Source organism: Thamnophis elegans, chromosome 7, assembly GCF_009769535.1.
Source record: "Thamnophis elegans isolate rThaEle1 chromosome 7, rThaEle1.pri, whole genome shotgun sequence".
NCBI lineage: Eukaryota > Metazoa > Chordata > Lepidosauria > Squamata > Colubridae > Thamnophis > Thamnophis elegans.
In genome coordinates, this window is record NC_045547.1 from 17,002,467 (window position 1) to 17,022,873 (window position 20,407).

Consider the following 20,407-nt stretch of genomic DNA (forward strand, 5'->3'; position numbering starts at 1 on the left):
AGCACATTTGATTCAATAATGGGTGCATTTTCATGATTTGATTTATCCAGTTGATCCAAGTAATCAGTGATTTGAGCGAACCAAATCTTCATTGAGTCAGATTCAAATATTTTAGTATCGGCACAAACTGAATTCATGTTAGCATAACCCAGAGGACAAACAATGCCACAACCCAATCAAATTCAGGCTTGACAACTTGCTTGAAGAAAGATATCCGATATTTGGAGACTGAGGGAGATCAGCACATATTCCCCTCCCATCCCCACCATCATTCACGCCAAGTTGTATAATACACAAAAATCTGGGGTTCTGACATGTGATGCAGAAAACCTTTCAAAGACAAATTTGAAATGTACAACAGCTCATTAGATAACTATACTTTTATTTTATTTTCCTATTTATTGTTTATTAATATTATACTTGTCATTGGTACATTATTAACTACTGCCACAAATCTTTATCCTGACACCTAGAAACCAAGTTTTAGGCCCTGTGAAAGGCTGACAGGGTGAGTGACAATCAAATGGCATGAAGTTCCAAGATTTTATGATCATGTTATTTTTAGTTTCATTTACCGTATTTTTCGGAGTGTAAGATGCACCGAAGTATAAGACGCACCAAGATTTTGAAGAGGCAATTTTTTTTTAAAAAAGTTTTTGCACTCTGTAGACCCTGAAAAACGGCCCATTTTTTGTGAAAACTGGCCCTTTTTTTGTAAAAAAAAAAAAAAAAAGCATGCATAGCCTTTAGGAGGCTTATAGAGTGCTCCTGGGGACTGGGAAGGGAAAAATGAGCCCAAAACCAGCCTGTTTTTTGCAAAAACGGCATGCATAGCCTTTAGGGGGCTTATAGAGTGCCCCTAGGGGGGCACAAATGAGCACAAAAACAGCTATGCATGGCCATTTTTGTAAAGGGGGCGGGGTTTCTGAAGGCACTCAGATTTTACCTTCTTTTTTATGGGAAAAAGGTGCATCTTATACTCTGAAAAATACCATATTTCCCTTCCAGAGTGATTTTACACAAAAGTTGTGAAGCAAGAGCAGGGGGGTGGCCCAACTGTCTAGCGGTTGATATGCTAGGCTTCTTGACTGGAAGGCTGGCTGTTTGAGACCCAAGTACTTGGGCGTAACTGGATGAGCTCCTGTTCTTGCCCCAGCTCCTGCCCACCTAGCAGTTTGAAAGCATGCAAATGTGAGTAGATAAATAGGTACCATTTCGATGGGAAGGTAACATCATTCTTTGTGCCTCAGCATATAGTCATGTCAGCTATTGAAGCATCTTCACTGGCTCTTGCCCCAGCTTTTGCCAACCTAGCAGTTTGAAAGCACATAAAAATGCAAGTAGAAAAGATAGAAGCACCTTTGGTGGGAAGGTAACAGCGTTCCGTGCGCCTTCGACATTTATTCATGCCAGCCACATGACCACAGAGATTTGTCTTTGGACAGCGCTGGCTCTTTGAAATGCAGATGAGCACCGCCCCCTAGAGTTGGGAATTTCTAGCACATAGATGCAAGGGGAACCTTTACCTTTTTAGCCAAGATATAAAATGCTGCATTAAGACTATAGCTTTCATATTGTTCGTAAAGAGGTGTTCTATTTTTGCTTATGGATTAGTCATCTTTTTGTGAAATGCTGCAGTCAGTGCTTTGGAGATTGATTCACGAGAGTTTCAAATAGAGTTTCCCTTTGTAGCAGGAATAAAATAGAGTCGAATATTTCAAACTCTACCTTAGAGTTAGCCTCTGGGGGCTGCTCTAAGCATGACTATATTTGCAAAGCATTTTGAACACACCAGAGGGCTCTCAGGGTGTCAGGTATTACTATTAGCAGAAGCAAGCAGTGTAATTCAGCACAATTGCTTTGTATTGCTGCACAAGTCATCATCTCTCATGAAACTTCTCCCACTATTATGTAGAACCTATTGCTATCATAACACTTCTCCCCCCCCAAAGGTTACTATCCAATATTTAATTAGATGGAAGGAAGCCATACTCAGTGGGATTTCAGGAAGGCTTATTACATTGCGGCAGCATTGCAACTTACAGAAAAGTGTGCCTCAGCCTTAGCAACTTTAAGATGTTTTAAGAAGCCATGCTGGTTGAGGAATTCTGGGAGTTGAAGTCCACACATCTTAAAGTTGTTAAAGGTTGAGAAAGATTGTTGTGGAACACCTCTTTAATGTCTGGCCATGTATTTCTTTTTCTGAATCTGTAGGTGCCTTCTTCATTCCCTACCTCATCTTCCTTTTCACCTGTGGAATTCCAGTGTTTTTCCTGGAGACAGCCCTGGGACAATATACCAGTCAGGGAGGGGTCACTTCCTGGCGGAGGCTATGCCCTCTTTTTGAAGGTATGTCAAATCTTATTGTCAAGTGCCAGAAGAATCAGAAGATCCAGGAAGTTCAAAAGATCTATTGCAAGCTTAAGTTTTCTACAAGAATCTGAACTACTAATGGCCAAAGCAAATTGGTGGTAGATAACAGTCAAAGGAATTCAAGGTGGGCTGGACTACTATCTCTTGTGGGTGCAAAGGGACTCGTGCAGAGGTGGGTTGCTCCCAGATCGGCCCGGTAGTGGCGGTGGCGGTGGCGGTGGTAGCAAGACGCTCCGTCCACCTGCCCGGATGCTTCTGTGCATTCTTGCACGCACAAGCCAACCGGTAGTAAAAAAAAATGGGAACCCACCACTGGACTCATGACAGATGACACATTTGACCCCTCCCTCAGGCTCACCCTATTAAACGCACCAGCACCTGTTACTTGGTACCTTGGCCCAAAGTGATAAGGGAGACAAGTGGTTGGCCATGTTGTAATGTAAAATTCAACCCTTTTGTATGCCTTGAGAAAGTCTGCATTATGACATCTTCTTGTCATAATCATGGCTACTTGAATGTTTGTTTGTCTAAGCTGTGCTGCAAACCCATTATAGTTTATAATTCACTATATAATAGACCTGTAATTCAGGTCTATCATATAGTGTGATCTTAGATAAACTGAACTTATTAAGTAAATCAGGGTTAAGTACAATATGTGAACTCTGTGAGCATATTCTGAGAGGTTTCTATGTGTGTCTAATATTAGAACAGTATATTGGCTTGATTGGATAGGGGTTTGTTTTTCTATCCACTCTTCCGGAGGATATTGATAACAGGGTGTATCAGGCACAAACAACCAGGCCCATATGTGTAGAGATCAAACTACTGTAACTACTTCATTGCTTTATGACTATTTCACAGGAATCTTCCCAGACTGACTTACTTGGGAAAGACTAAATAAGGCTCAAAAACATTTTGGGATGGGAGGGGTCAGAATTTGCCCTGGTGGTTAACTAGCAAGGCCAGACTAATTCCTTGACTGAGCCCTCCTCATGAGTTAAATGGTTGCTCTCCAATGAAGTGGTATAAAGCAGTGACCCTTAATCTTTTGGGCACCAGGGACCGATTCTGTGGAGAAAAGTTTCTCCGTGGACCAGAGGGGATGTGGTTTTTCATGTTGCCTGGATACTGTGGAGGGGGCCAATTACTGGCATGCCACAGACTGATGCCAGTCCACGGACTGAGGATTGGGAAACCCTCGCATAAAGCAAGTTAGAACTTTTGAGAGTGTCTTAAAAATAATAATTGGGATAGACTCTGTGGGAATATCCCATATATTCTCAGGAGAAAAATCCACCTGGGGGATTAAGTAAACAAATCAACAGGCTCTTACGAACAAATACTCTTTTTTTTTGGTAACTTCAAAATATGTAACTTCAGTATTGGGGGGGAAGGATTACTACCCTCCCCCAAATTCCAGAATGTCATTTGTATCCCAAAGGTGTAGTAGCATTGTTGCAAACTCTGCTTCTAATTGGAACGCAAAGATTACCAATTGGATGCTGTTTATTATCCCAGGAATTGCTACTCTTGCTGTTTGATTAAAATAACCCAAACGCCTTAATCTGGGGGGGGGGGGGAAGCTGAATATACAGAATGGAGTGAAATCTGGTAGAGATAATTTAAAATGCTTACACGAAAAGCTCTAGCAATTTTAGTTCAAATTGCTGGGTCTTGTTTTTGTCACCTAATGCAAACAAAGAAAGGGAAATGACTGCAGTTACTTCTGAAACACGACAAGAACTGTCTGTAGAAACCAATATACAGCTAATTTTCGTCTTATGACCACAATTGAGAGCAGGATTTCTGTTACTAAATAAGGCGGTTGTTAAATGAGTCATACCCAATTTCCCCAGATTTTTTGCCATGGTTCTTAAGCGAATCACTGCAGTTGCTAAGTGACTCTTACGATTGTTAAGTGAATCAGGCTTCCCCCATTGACTCTGCTTGTCCAAAGCCAGTTGAGAAGGTTACAAATAGACATCACATGACTCCAGGATGCAGCAAATGTCATGTTGGTTGCCAACTGCCTGAAATTTGATATGTGACCATGGAGATGCTGTGATGGTCATAAGTGTGAGGACCGATTGTAAGTTACCGTATTTTTCAGAGTATAAAATGCATCTTTTTCCCTCAAAAAAAGGGGCTGAAAATCTGGGTGCGTCTTATACACCGAATACAGCATTTTTTGCCTCCCGAAACCCTGCCCCCTTCACCAAAATGGCCGTGCATAGCTTTTAGGAGGCTTTCAGAGAGCTCCTGGGGGCTGGGGAGGGCAGAAATGAGCAAAAAAAGGGCTGTGCTCCCCCAGGAGCACTCTATAAGCCTCCATAAAGCTATCCATGCCCTTTTTTTGACAAAAGTGGGTCCTTTTTCATGAAAAACGGGCCATTTGTTTGCTCATTTTTGGTCCCCCACCCCCCCAGGAACACTCTACAAGCCTCCTAAAGGCTATTTTTTTTAAAAAAAATGGTCCTTTTTTCATGAAAAATGGGCCCGTTTTTGTGAAAAATGAGCCCGTTTTCGTGAAAAACGGGCCGTTTTGGGGAGGTTTGCAGAGTGCAAAAACTTTTTTTTTTTTTAATTTGCCTCTTCAAAACCTTGGTGCTTTTTATACTCCGGAAAATAGGGTACTTTTTTCAGTATCATTGTACCTTCGAACAGTCACTAAATAAATAAATGTTGGCCTGGTCTAGCAATACACAAGATGGAACAGCTGACCTTTCCTAAACCCATTAAATGAATATTGCCTCCAAATTTGTTCCTCTCTGAACTTTGTTTACATGTGAAAGCATCGGATAATCAAAGGTTATCTTGGTATCTTCATTTTGGCCATTCTTTTTTCCTTCCAACTGTTAAGCCCGCTGGAGGTTAGGATGGGATCTTGCTATATGCTTTGTAGATCTTTATTCAAGAAGGTCTTGTTAATTTGTTTTTAACATGTCATTTTGGTTCCTGGTTTATTTTTTCTTTCTTTCTGTAGGGATCGGGTATGCTTCTCAAGTGATTGTGGTACTCCTTAATTTCTATTATATTATTGTCCTGGCTTGGGCCTTGTTTTACCTCTTCAGTTCATTCACCATAGACCTTCCGTGGGGCAGCTGTGATCATGAATGGAATACAGGTAAGGTTAATGTCAGGCATGAAATCCTCTTACCTTCGCTGCTGGTTTGGAACTGGGAGTGCACATGCACAGAGCTTCCATGATGATGTCTGGGCGGGTGGGCGGAGCCTCCCACCGCTACCATTACCAGTTCACCCGAACTGGGGCAAACCGGCATAATACCACCTCTGGTTTATGTCCTTCTACGGGGCATTAGCTATTCTTTCTCTGAACAGAATATTTTTTTCTCCTTAAATCAATGGCCATTGACATTATTTCATGTTCTGTTGCATTTGCCTTTCATGCTTCCAGACTCACTCATTATTGATTTCCTTAATCTCCCACCTCACCTCTTTGTATAATCCCCGTTATAAAAAAAATATCAATGTTTATGAGAAATGTGAAAGAAATCTGTTTATAAAATACACCTTTGTATTGTTGCTACTCAGAAAGTTGCACAGAATAGCTATCATCTGTCCATAGAACAGAGTTTGAAGGGGCTGAAATCATATCTTCCTGTTTGCTCCATGCAAGAATCCAAATTAAAACAGCCACAGGATCGGTTTCTCTGGCAACTTTCTGTGGTAAATAAAATAAAATAAAATAAAATGCACCTCTTTCTGAAAGATGTGAAAGAAATAGGACATATGTTTCTGAAACCCAAGGACAAAAACAATCCAGGTGCTGGCTTTAAAAAGTGTTATTAAACGCAACTTATTCTTTCCATAGATGAAGAGAACTGTATTCTTAGATAGGAATATAGCTATGACTGAAATTGCCATAGCCTATTGTCACCTCCATGACCCCATTTTGTGCCCATTCTGATACCCACTGCCTGGGGGTGGAAAACGGGGCACGTAGAAGCCAAAAATGGGATGATGAGGACAAAAATGGGGCGTGCAGAGGTGGCAATAGGCTATGGCAATCCCTGCAGCCTGAAACAGCTGATGGTCAGGAGGCTGATCCAACCGACAATCAGCTGCTTGTTCTAATCAGGCTGTGCTGAAGCTGAAACTGAAACAGGCTGTTTTCTGTTTGCTGTAAGGAGGCAAATTGTTGGGAGGCAGAAGCCAAAGGGTGAGGTCTGGTGTGCGGGCGGGGCTATATTTGGTATATAAGACACACCCAAAAAGTGCATCTTATACTCTGAAAAATACGGTAACTGTTTTTAACAATGTTCTTTTCCTCACTTGGGAAAAGGAAGTGTGAGAGGAACAGCTCCCCCCTTCTTTTGGTTCTGGTCCTACCTTCCATTGGCCTAAGGCCCTTCACATAAAAAGTGTTCCTACCCCAACTTAAATTCTATTGCTTCCTTTTCCTAAAGATGATGATTGTACCCCATAGCATATTTTATTGGATGCATTAAAAGTGTGTGTGGCTGACTTTACAGAGAACTGTGTGGAATTCCAGAAGAATGCTTCTCTAAATGTGACAGTGGAAAATGGCACCTCTCCTGTCATTGAATTTTGGGAGTAAGTAAAAATCTTAGCCTTCCTTACAAGGAGTGTCTCGTTCTCCAATAGTGGCCATCAGCAATTCATGTGCTTTTTCCATTGAGTGCACTAGTATTGATACGATAATCATTTATATGTTCAACTAGCATAAATATTACCAAATGTCCCTTCACTATTTTCTTACCAAAATCAAACAAAGGTGCTTTATTGGAACATCTTCTAACAAGAACCCTATACAATAATGTAATAAAGACTATAAATCCTTCAGAACATCACCTTATTTTTAGAGGAATGAAAAGCATTTCAGGTAATAATAATTATTATTACCCTACCTTCAGATGTAGGATGTACCAGACTGTGAGCTGAAGATAAAGATAAAATGATAAGATGACTCTATTTCACTTTAGAGAAGCTAAATATTAGGTTGGCTATCTTCGAGGATGGCACCTAACAAGACAGAGAAAGATCCTGTCAATAGTGATGGATGTGCTGCATCGGACTCAGAGATAGAGCCAGGGCTGTCTGACATTTCCCAGTCATCGGAGAGGCAGCTGCTTTTGGAGGCTGATATGAGTGAGGAGGAAGAACAGTTGGGCTTGTTCCAGATGCACGTATGTGCAGAGCAGTTAGGAGAGGTGAACAATGGAGAACAAGGAGTTGACTTGGGAAGCAAAGCACACATGGATGCTGAATGGCCCCCTCCATGGCTGGGGAATAATTAGAAGGAAAGGGGAGTGGTTGTCGTAGGAGACAACAGTTTGTATTTCTGAAGATTTTGCTCATTGTATTTTGTGCCACAGAGACTGCTTACCAGAACTTAATTTGCAGCCTTTTGGCTGGGAGTTCACTGGCCTTGCAATTATCACAAGGAACTGATAAGGTCTGTACTGCAGTTAACTCCTTGAAGGATTATTGCCTGGACTTTTCTTCGGTGGGTGAATGCAATTAATTCACAAGGGATAAATAAAGAGGGGGTTTTCATGACAAGGAGTCTGTTTCTTGCTTTGGCTAATGCTGGGTCAGAACAAATACGTATCTCAAGATGGATGCTCCCCTAATGTGATTTTCCCAAGTAGTTACCTACTAAATACATGTCTCAAATATTTGGAAAGTGCCAGACAAAAAAAAGCTGTTGCAAGGCACCATATAAAATAGATTAGGGAGAAAGCAGAAAACTGTTTTTTTCCAAGACTACAAATGAAGCAAAACGTATTCAATATTTTCATTCACAGGCGAAGAGTGTTAAACATTTCTGATGGCATAGAACATTTGGGCACAGTGCGTTGGGAACTGTCACTCTGCCTTCTTCTGGCCTGGATCATCTGTTATTTCTGCATTTGGAAAGGGGTTAAGTCTACAGGCAAGGTAAGCCACTTCACTTCTTTTCCAATTTCCAGATATCTTAATGTCAGTCACAGAGATTCAGGAACATCGGTTAGGTTGCAGCGTAGAATATTTAAGTCAAGATTTATTCCACATAAATCTTATATTGAATAATATAAGATCTTATTGTTTATTTACAAGAATCTGGTCAACTTGAGTTTAGCACCAAATTGGCGCTGTATAAGGCTCAATGGAATTCAGGAGGGGTTGGAGAGTTTGTGGGAATGCAACTACTCTAAGCTGATGATGCATTTAACTCTGCCCCCCAACTCTGCCTTTTTTTCCTTCTACACTTGAATGACGATTCCTTAGATTAGTTCATCTTGGAGCCAAATAGAAGGGAACAACCACGACGATCGTGCTCTGGGATATAATTGTTGCAAAACCAATAGGAAAAAGTGACTCTAATGCTATTGTGCTTAACATTTTATTTTTATTTTTTTTGCAAATGGAACATCGCAGGTATGGTCCATCACTGTCACATATGATTAAAAGGAGATTTAAAAAAAAATGAAGGGAGGGACAGAGTGAGATGTAAATAGAAAGAAAAGTGAGGAGGGCCAAATCATAGTGCTTGGAGGTTATTTGCTTATTTGTTTGTTTATTTTATTTATTATTATTTATTTATTTAAGTTCATCACTCATGTACAAGATAACATGAATAAGAGTAAACATGAATAAGAATACAGGAAATGGGTACAAATAAATGGGGACAGTAGGACAGGAACGTTAGGTATGCTGTTGCACTTATGCACACCCCTACTGACCTCTTAGGAATGGGGTGAGGTCAACAGTAGACAGTTTAAGGTTGAAGCTGTGATGGTTAGAAGATGTAACAATGGAGTCAGGTAGTGCATTCCAGGCATTGACCACTCTGTTGTTGAAGTTGTATTTTCTGCAATCAAGTTTGGAGCAGTTTACCTTGAGTTTGTATCGATTGTGTGCTCATGTATTGTTGCGGTTGAAGCTGAAGTAGTCATTGACAGGTAGGACGTTGTAGCAGATAATTTTGGGTACTAAACTTAGGTCACACCATAGGTGGTGTAATTCCAGTTTGTCCAAGCCCAAAATTTTGAGCCTGGTGGCATAAGGGATTCTATTGTGAGCAGAGGAGTGGAGTACTCTTCTCGTGTGTGTACTCAGTGCATGTAACTCTGCTTCATATCGAGACCGTTTTCACCTCCTCACCCCCACCCCTTACTTTGTACAAAATACTGTGGCTGTTTGGGCTTTTAAATGTATTTTTCATACATTTTCTGCGCCATTTCCAAGCAACATTCTGCTTGGAGCATCTGGGAATAGAAAGTAATTAGAAAACAGTCTTCTCCTGATAAAGTGGAAGCCAAAATGTGCTTTATTAGATCAAATGAAATAAATGCATAGGAGATGATTCAGTGGCGGGTTCCGGATCCCGTTGCAACTGATACAGTGCAACGGGGCTGGGCATCCACCACATGAATGTGTGCAGCATGTGCGCAGCGCGCACATGCATACTTACCGCCTGTGATGCTCTGTGATGCCTCCGCGACGCCTCTGTGATACTCCAGCTGCTCGGCGAAGCATCACGCAGGCGCAGTATGCTCTGTGTGCGTGCGCGGAAGCCCCGAATATCTCAAATACAGGTAAGGAGCGTGAGCGGGTGGGCCCTCTGGAGCACCGTACCCGAATGGTACCTGGTGTTCCCAGCAGGCACCATTACACCCCTACCTGGACATACCGGTCATATCCTACCACTAAGGTGATTGTATGGTTTTCCTTTACTAGAAAAGAAAAGATAGTCCAGGACAGATTTGTCCACAATGATGGAAGTTTGCTAAGCAACTCAGGTGATTAGGTTTATACTAAGCCCCAAAATATGTAAAAAAATATATTCCGTGGGCATTAAGATGGCCATATATAGGAGGAAGGAGTATCAGAAATGAAGCCCCATATATATCAGACCTGGAAGCCATCTTTTATATTTGGGCCTTCAGCCCTGCCACATTTTTTATTTTGGGATCCTGACAAAGAGCCGAGGTGGCACAGTGGTTAGGCTGCAGTACTGCAGGCCACTTCAGCTGACTGTTATCTGCAGTTCAGCGGTTCTAATCTCACCGGCTCAAGGTTGACTCAGCCTTCCATCCTTCCGAGGTGGGTGAAATGAGGACACAGACTGTGGGGGCAATATGCTGACTCTGTAAACCGCTTAGAGAGGGCTGAAAGCCCTATGAAGCGGTATATAAGTCTAACTGCTATTGCTATTGCTAATATACAACATATTATATAAATAACATTAAATATTTGAATTGCCTGCCATTTCCTTTTAAACCCTTTCTTACTCATTGGATACATGTCCTTTGAACATTCTTAAGTAAGTACAGCAACGTTTTCTCAGTGAAAATATTGATTGATAAAACATATTGCAATTGTTCCACGAAGCTTAAATTTTGGTACCTCATGTGTATAGACACCCTGGACACACACACACACACACACACACACACACACAAACACACACAGACGACTTGATCTACCTTAAAATAGAAAAATACCAAAAGTATTTCTCAACCTAGACAACATTTAAGAAATGTGGATTATTAATTCTCAGGATTTCCCAGCCAGCATGCCATAAAGTATCTCTGTCTCAAACGCTAGATGCCTGTCAGGTCCAAGGCCAAATTGAGTCCAATCCTTTATTTGCTTACACCGAATGGATAGAATCTGGCCAAGCTAAAGCCATAACCGTTAAAGTCAAACCCTGATTGATGAAGGAAGAGGGCTGCGCGAAATGTTCGTCATAGAACATTTTGACTCTTCGGAGTGTTCTGAAAGGGTTTCCAAAGTTTTCTGATCCAGGACAGTTCATCAGGGCCATTTTTGAAAAGGTTGGCAGAGCTATTTCAAGGCTGGAATATTCCATGATGGAACAGTTTGCACAACTCGCACTTGAACTCGCACTTGAACTAGCACACTTTGGTCATTTGAACGAGCCATGATTAAGAAAACAAGGTTTTTAGCATGATCTTAGAGTCCATCCAGGGAACGCATTACTCTGTCTATGTGATTCATGCAGGCAAAGCTGATGTATTTCAGCATATATTTTTCTGAGAAGATAGTAGTGTTGGAAGAAATGCCCATCTGGGTTCAGTTCCAAGTGGGGAGAAAGAACACTGGAAACATGGAGGCTGCTTGAAAAGATGGTTTAATGGTTGTGGGCAGGACCACATGGTTTGAGATCCTGGGTGGAAAAAGGCACATGAGTGAGAGATAGATATAGATTTGTTAGGAATTGGAGCTTGTATTCTGATTGGTTGTCAGACTCCCATGGGGCCATGCAGGGGAAACTCTCTAGGCAGTCCTGAGTCCCACGTTTGGTTGAGCCTTGCTGGTGATGATGTAATGAAGGGGCTTTGGCCAATTCCTATCATGGCTCTGCTTGAAGGAGGTAGAACTTTGTTATGTAGAAGAGACTGACCCAGGCCTTAATGGCCCATTGACAAAGGTGTGTGTGTGTGTGTGTGTGTGTGTGTGTGTGTGTGTGAGAGAGAGAGAGAGAGAGAGAGAGAGAGGAGGAGGAGAGAAGAGGGAGAGAGAGGGAGGGAGAGGGATGGATGGATGGAGGGAGGGATGGAGGGAGGGAGAGAGAGAGGGAGGGAGAGAGAGAGAGGGAGGGAGAGAGGAGAGAAGAGAGAGAGAGGAGAGAAGAGAGAGAGAAAGAGAGAGAGGGAGGGAGAGGGATGGATGGAGGGAGGGAGGGAGAGAGAGAGGGAGAGAGGAGAGAAAGAGAGAGAGGGAGAGAGGGTGGGAGAGAGAGAGAGAAAGAGAGAGAGAAGGAGGGAGGGAGAGAGAGGGAGGGAGAGGGATGGATGGAGGGAGGGAGGGAGAGAGAGGGAGAGAGAGAGGAGAGAAAGAGAGAGAAAGAGAGAAAGAGGGAGAGAGGGAGGGAGAGAGAGAGAGAGAAAGAGAGAGAGAAGGAGGGAGAGAGAGAGAAAGGGAGGGAGGGAGGGAGAGAGAGAGAAATTCTACCTCCCTTTTAAGGGAAATATTCTGCCCTTTTAATATTTCCTAAAATATCTGGTTTTCTTTGAGAGGGGTGAATGCTAACTTCCTACAGTGACTAGTTGCCAAGATAGATTGGTGACTAAGCTGTGTCAATGTCATCACACTTAGAGAGGACTTTGGGATGCGATGTGCCTTGAAACTCCCCCAGTCAGCTGGATGGAACTTGATGCCTTGATTCCATTAGTAAACATTCAACTCCTCTCTTGGCTTCGGTACATAGAGTGTTAACGTGTGAATATGGCAAAACTGAACAGGTTGCCCTTGCCCTTTAAAAAACAAATGTGCAGAGGTTGACATTTTGACAGGTGTAACTTGGTTGACATCTGGAAGCCAATCTGCCATCTGCCAGAGGGATAATGAAATAAAAGCTTGAAAAACAGAAACGGTAACCCGTTTTACTGTCTTTGGCCACTATTTCCTGAATAGAGTGTGAAAAGTTTCAGAGGGGGGGGGGGGAACGCGTTATGTTGAGAAGTGAGGGGCAGTTGGAACACAGCTGATTGGATGTTATGCAATGATTTTCAAACTTGGCAACTTTTCAAATATGGCAACTTTTCAAACCTGACAACCTTAAGATGACTAGACTTCAACTCCCAGAATTCTCCAGCCATGTTGGCTGAGGAATTCTGGAAGTTGAAGTCCACAGTGCAGAGCAGGAAGCACTTAGTTTCTTCCCTTTCTACTTTATGTACTACTAAGCTCACTATTCCAGACACTTTTTGCAATACAACATGTGTTTTTGGTAGAGGGCTTCCTAGATTGTTCTATTTTTTTTTAATCTTCCAGCAGAAACCATCAGGGGTGGGTTGCTGCCGGTTTTACTACTGGTTTGCAACCCGTGTGCAACACATGTGTTCACGCTGTTCAATGTAAATTGAAGATGATTAGGGGACTGGAGACTAAAACATATAAAGAACGGGTACAGGAACTGGGTATGTCTAGTTTAATGAAAAGAAGGACTAAGGAAGACATGATAGCAGTGTTCCAATATCTCAGGGGTTGCCACAAAGAAGAGGGAGTCAAACTATTATCCAAGGCACCTGAGGGTAGAACAAGAAGCAATGGGTGGAAACTAATCAAGGAGAGAAGCAACTTAGAACTGAGGAGAAATTTCCTGACAGAACAATTAATCAGTGGAACAGCTTGCCTCCAGAAGTTGTAAATGCTCCAACACTGGAAGTCTTTAAGATGTTGGATAGCCATTTGTCTGAAATGGTATAGGGTTTCCTGCCTAGGTGGGGGTTGGACTAGAAGACCCCCAAGGTCCCTTCCAACTCTGCTATTGTATTGTATTGTATTGTATTGTATTGTATTGTATTGTATTGTATTGTATTGTATTGTATTGTATTGTATTGTATTGTATTGTATTGTATTGTATCTTCAGTTGGTCATTTCTACCCCAAACATCCCACAAGCTGATTTTTTTTTCCAGCTAGATGTTTGCTTAAGGAGTTCTTGATTTATGGGATGTGGAGTGGATATCACTTCTGTTAAAAGTAAATCAGATCATGGTTTATAATTATACTGAAAAACCCTGATTTATGTTAACATTACATTGTATAGCCGTGATGGCGAACCTAGGGCACGCATGTCACAGGTGGCACGCGGAGCCATTTCTTAGGGCATGCGAGGCGTTTCCCTTCAGCTCCAACATGCATTCACGCACTGGCCAGCTGATTTCGGCCTTCATTTTTGGCCGTTTTTCAACCTCCAGAGGCTTCTGAAGCCTCCGGAGGGTGAAAAACAATGTGCAAACTGGAAGTTTGGGAATGGACTTCTGGGTTGCCCGTAGGACTGTTTTTTGCCCTCTGGAGGGCAAAAAATGGCCCTACGGGCAACCCGGAAGTTGGAAAATGGACGATTTCTGGCCTCCAGAGAACCTGCGAGGGAGGCCATTTTCACCCACCCCAGGCTCCTAGAAAGCCTCTGGAGCCTGAGGAGGGAGAAAAACAGGTCAACCATGCCATTGCATGCCCAAAGCAAGGGAAGGGGGGGGTCGTGTGCACATGCCCGGGGGGAGGGCACATGCATGCACGCCCCCCGCACTCCCCCCACTTTTGGAACGCAGTGGCAAAAAGGTTAGCCATCACTGTTGTATAGGATATTTCTCTAAAGCAGGGGTGTCAAACTCAAAGTGTCACATTGTCATCACGTGATGTATCGTGACTTTCCCCCCTTCAGTAAATCAGGGGTGGGCATGGTCAGCATGTGATGCATCCGGCCCGCGGGCCGTGAGTCTGACACCCCTGCCCTAAAGGGTCTGCATAAGAGGCCTCTATCTTCTGCATTAAATATTAGCATCTTGGAAAGCTGCCTTAGATCACTTCTGGTTATATAGCCAGAGCCTTCCTGCAGATGTAGTCTACCATGCAGGGGTGAAATCATCTTACCTTCGCTACTGGTTTGCAAATGAGCGTGCGCGCTCACACGTGCCACCTCCACACATGCACAGGACCTTCCGTGCATGCGCAATGCGTCAAAAACGGACGTGATCACATGTGGGCGGGTGGGTGGAGCCATCTGCTGCCGCTACCAATTCGCCCGAAATGGATAGAACCGGCGGAATTGCACCACTGCTACCATAGCTCTAGAATGGCGTATAAAAGTTCCATTTTTACACCAAATTTGAATTTGTAACCCCAGAACCATGATGAATGTTCCTCTCATTTCGTGGATCTATTTGCTATACCTCAGTGCTGGGGTGCAGTCTTCCTCTTAGATGAAGACTAATGAGTTCATGCTTTCTCCAATCCTCAGACTTTCCCCACAGCTTTGCAAATCCTTAGCTTCATTTCCTACCTTCATGAAGTTAATTTGCCATGCTGAGCAGCAATTCACCACCCTCCATTTAGACAAATTAATCTGCTACAACCTCAGTTGGGTAATGCTAAGAGACCAAAAGTCCTAATATTGTATTTTGAGAGCAGCAGCGACAACCCAGGATTTGGCAAAGACTTCCTCCACTCCATTTGCTTTCTAAGAGGTTAGTAAGGGATTTGTTTGTACTCAGAGATCAGCAACTCATAGCTCAACGCTTCATGCAGCCTCTATCCTTGATTCAAAGTTTTGCTTTAAACCTCCAAACCCGGTTACCAGAGGTGGTATTCAACCGGTTCAGACTGGTTCAGGCGAACCGGTAGGGAGATTGCGGGTGAGGGGGGTCCCCGATGCATTTAGCCACATGTTTTTGAGGCCGGGCGCAGACGCGGAAGGCACACATGTTGAGCAAAGTGCATGCATGGAAGGCTGGGAGCATGCCCGGAAGGTGCACATGATGGACGGGTGGTAAAAATAAGTGAAACCCACCACTGCCAGTTACCCAACTCTGATCACGGCTTTCTACCTGAGGTTCCTGCAGGCTGATTTGAAAGAAAAATGTGAGCTCCACATGCAAAAATTATTCAGCCTTTTTTATTGGCTGAATAAGAGCCTGAAACGAGGCTATCAGCATGCAAAGCATGTATTTCACATTTGGGAGAACGCAAAGATATCCTTTAAAAGTTCCATAATTAGTCCATAAACTCCTTTTATCTGAGATTTATTTTCCCACTTTTCCTTACTTTTATTTTTCAGTTTCCCTTTAATGTATGGAAGTTTGTTTCTTCCTTGTCAGATAGTATATCTTCGTGAATATCATTTTATAGCGATAAACTCTAAGGCCGTGATAGTGAACCCATGCCACATGTGCCAGAGGTGGCACGCAGAGCCCTCTCTGCTGGCACATGGGCCATCGCCCCAGGTCAGATCTCCGTGGCGTTTCTTTCATGCGCTTCTGTCTCCATGCAAATGCCGAAACAGAAGCTCACGAAAGAAAAAAGATCTTAAATCTTGCCACGCTGCCGTTGTTGGGATGCCCCGGCCAGCTGATCTTAAGGTCTCTATTGCGCATGCGTGCATGCCCATGCATGCATGTGCATGTCTGCATATGTGCACATTCATACATGACTGTGCATGTGTGCATTTGTGCATGTCTGTGTGTTTTCATATGTCTGCGCATGCACACATTCATGCATGTCTGCATGTTTGTGCATATCCGTGCATGTGTGCATGTGTGCGTGTTCAAGCACCCTTCAGTTTGGGCATGCGCGAGCGCAGTTTGGGCACTCAGTGTCTAAAAGGGTCGCCATCTAAGGTAACCTGAATAATTTTTAAATGCCTTCTAAAATCAGATTAATTAAGAGAAAAGCTATGTCTACATTCAGCATCAGCTGACTCAAAACAATCCTTCCTTGGATGCTTTTCCTAACACATGCTGGGATCTCGCTGTGTAAGGAAATGGCACATGATGAAAGCTTTTCTTACAGTTCTGAAGCCCCAACAGAGGGAAAAAAGGATGAAGGTAGTAGAGGCGAAAAACGCTTTTTCTAAAGTTCACAAGACTTGTTTCATCATCCTGATATCCCACGTTGGGAAGGAACATTAAGGTTAATTTTTGCTTATTTATGTAACTGGTGCTGTGTAACATCTGGCTGAGGACTTAGTTTAGGAGTTCGAAAAGGCCAGTTTTAAGTTTGTTTTCAGCAATAGATGCTCACTGCATGATTTGGGGCCAGTCACATTCTCTCAACACAAAAGTCCCTTACATCAGGAGTGAAATCCAGCAGGTTCTGACAGGTTCTGGAGAACCGGTAGCAGAAATTTTGAGTAGTTCGGAGAACCGGCAAGTACCACCTCTGGCTGGCCCCAGAGTGGGAAGGGAATGGGGATTTTGCAGTATCCTTCCCCTGCCATGCCCACCAAGCCATTGCCCACAAAACTGCTAGTAAAAAAAAATTGAATTTCACCACTGCCTTACATATTTGTTGTTGGGGAAATATGGAGGAGCTTCTGGATGAAAAAGGAGAGAAGCCTGAAAAATTAAAAAAAATAAAAATAAATTCTGGACGCTCCAATCTGCAATGGATGATGTAGGAGGGGAGTGATATTTCATTTAGCCCATATTTTTAGGCAAAAAAAAAAAATCATCTAATTGCATTTTTCAGACTTCTCTCTGCTGGAAAAACAACATAGGAACCATCATTAAAAGGGCACAACAAAGAATGTTCTTCCTGCATCAACTCAGGAAATTCCCAGGAGCTGTTGATATAGTTTTATGGAGGAATTACTGGGTCTGTACAGAAACCAGACAGGACAGATACAGACTCCCAACAGGTACTTAGGACTGAGGAAAGAACCATTGCAACTAGACTGCCTTCCATAGAAAGAGGTCTGGGAAAATATCTTACGGATCCCTCACATCCGGGATATAAAATGTTTCAACTCGGGACGCCAAAATAGGACAACTCGCCACAGGACAATTTGTTGCTGGACAATTCAACAATTCAAATTCATTATTTAAAATAATTAAAAATATTTTAATTAATATTTAAATATTTTTAATTTTTAAGAGCCGAGGTGGCGCAGTGGTTAAATGCAGCACTGCATTCTACTTCAGCTGACTGCAGTTCTGCAGTTTGGCTGTTCAAATCTCACCGGCTCAGGGTTGACTCAGCCTTCCATCCTTCCGAGGTGGGTAAAATGAGGACCCGGATTGTTGTTGGGGGCGATATGCTGACTCTGTAAACTGCTTAGAGAGGGCTGAAAGCCCTATGAAGCGGTATATAAGTCTAACTGCTATTGCTATTGCTATTATCATTCACATGTTATCCCTGCTTTGGCTTCCTTTCTTTAATGATTCTGTTCCTCTATTTCTTTGATATTAGTGTAACTCTTGTCTCACAATGAGTTGTCCTGTGATGAATTGGCCATGGTGAATTTTCCTGTGGCGAATTGGCCACAGTGAGTTGGCCACAGCAAGTTGGCTGCAGCAGGTTGGGCATGATGATTTGGCTGTGGTGAATTGTTGTAAACCCTGGGACGCTGTTTATAGGGCATTGCATGCCAAAATAACTAGACACTGACGGTTTTTCCCCAGATGCCACCATTCTGTTGAACACCTAATACTCGCAGTATTGCCTAATATCTAGGCAATTATTATCCTTCTTACTATCTACTTTCTCTTCTGATTGGTATTATTATTGTTATTATTATACAATTGTATCACAGCGGCCAGTTGTTTCGCCGGATTTGGCATTGGTTACTAGTCGGGCTCCACCCAGGAGCTAGGACGTCGTAACGTATTTTTGTAATATGCATGTAGATCTAAGCAGTGCGGCTTTTTGCATTTGACTGATGGTGATTTTGTCAATTTTTAACAGTTTTAAATGTAATTCCAGGGCTTTTGTAATTCCAGTGTGCCAATTACCACTGGAATTACCACTGCTGGTTTGTGCCATAGTCGTTGAATTTCGATTTTTAAGTCCTGGTATTTTGCGATTTTTTCATGTTCCTTCTCGGCGACCCTGCTATCACCTGGTATTGCGATGTCTATGATTGTGACCTTATTTTTCTTAACCAGTGTGATGTCTGGTGTATTATGCGCCAGTATTTTGTCCGTTTGTATACGGAAATCCCACAAGATCTTGACCATATTGTTGTTGTTGTTGTTGTTGTTGTTGTTATTATTATTATTATTATTATTATTATTATTATTATTATTTTAATCTTTGGTGAGATTCCCAGCCTTTGGGGCTGGTTGGTAGCTCAACAGCTCAAGCCCTAATCAAGGACCTAGGAACTGTTATGGTAACGTTGGAGGATATAAGCTGTTCCAAGTAGGGTGGTTTTTTTGTAGAGTCAGAATGTTCAAGTCCGATAAATTTAGAATTTCCAAATAGTGAGGTAGCCCTTTAGATCTTGCTCCAAGGGCTCCAATTGCAATCGGGACAACACACAATTTCTTTTCTTATTATTATGTTGCTTTGAATGTAGACTGAGAGCTTCTGCACCAGAGACAAATTCCTTGTGTGTCTAATCACTCTTGGAGAAATAAAGCATTCTATTCTATTCTATTCTATTCTATTCTTCCCTACCCTACCCAATCCTACCCTACCCTACCCTACTCTACCCTACTCTCCCCTACCCTACTCTAGCTACAATCTGCAGCTCTAAGGATCAGTTATACATTTCACAATAGCAATGTTTTGTGGCATAGGCATTCCTAGATTATCTACTTTTATTTTCAGGCAAAATCTACCTTTGATGTTTATATTTGTGAGGTTGCCCATGTTTATTTGAGATGTCATATTGGCACATCTGGGAAAAGCTGAATCTGAAAGCTTCCAGGTTTTCCCCACCTCAATGAAAATACAATTCCCTGCCCAGCACCTACATGTCCATCACATTGTCCAGTTAGAGATGCCTCCCAGTCACTTCACTACAGGTGCAGGGTAATACGTCCTTGATGCTCTGAGAAAAGAATGTTGTTTTTTTTACTATATCTCTCACACTCCATATAATCCCCCCTCCCAATTTCCCATGACATTAAATGTGGCAGGCCTGAAGGCCCAATGCAAAAGATGGCTTCTAGGCCTGATAATAAGATTGGCTTTGAGTCTCACCGTAACAAACATCTGATGACATCCGTAAGCAACAAAATACTAGACTTCAACGTGTGACCCAACAAGAGTCATACCGTTTTACTTTCTTATCTATGATACAGTATTATGTTCTGATTATTTTAAAAGAGAAAGGGTGTAAAAGTAACTATTGTGAAGGAAGGAAGTTGGCTGGTGAAGTTGGAGGAGGCTTAATACATTTCATGGATTTTTCCATTTCAATCATCCTCCAGATCTCTCGTGAATATTAGAGATTCAAGGATATTCGATGGCACTAAACTGAGGTGGCGCTGTGGTTAGGGTGCAGTACTGCAGGCCACTTTAGCTGACTGTTATCTGCAGTTCAGCGGTTCTAATCTCACCGGCTCAAGGTTGACTCAGCCTTCCATCCTTCCGAGGTGGGTGAAATGAGGACCCAGACTGTGGGGGCGATATGCTGACTCTGTAAACTGCTTAGAGAGGGCTGAAAGTCCTATGAAGCGGTATATAAGTCTAACTGCTATTGCTATTGCTAACTCCCCCTCCCCACTTTCTGGGCAGTAGAAACAATTGAACTGGACAAATGAAGCGAAGGAGAAATTTAGTTCGACTCCTTTAACTGTGCAATTCCAAACTAA

The 20,407-nt window shown here is 42.6% G+C and overlaps 1 protein-coding gene across 1 annotated transcript in view; it reads left to right on the forward strand.

The window, feature by feature from the left end:
* SLC6A13 (solute carrier family 6 member 13) overlaps positions 1 to 20,407 on the forward strand; it is a 74,136-nt gene that overhangs the window by 11,946 nt on the left and 41,783 nt on the right. Inside the window, exons 2-5 of the mRNA XM_032221377.1 lie at positions 2,215 to 2,349; positions 5,357 to 5,497; positions 6,867 to 6,948; positions 8,163 to 8,295. Of these exons, the coding sequence (XP_032077268.1) occupies positions 2,215 to 2,349; positions 5,357 to 5,497; positions 6,867 to 6,948; positions 8,163 to 8,295 (491 nt within the window). The remainder of the gene's footprint in view (positions 1 to 2,214; positions 2,350 to 5,356; positions 5,498 to 6,866; positions 6,949 to 8,162; positions 8,296 to 20,407) is intronic.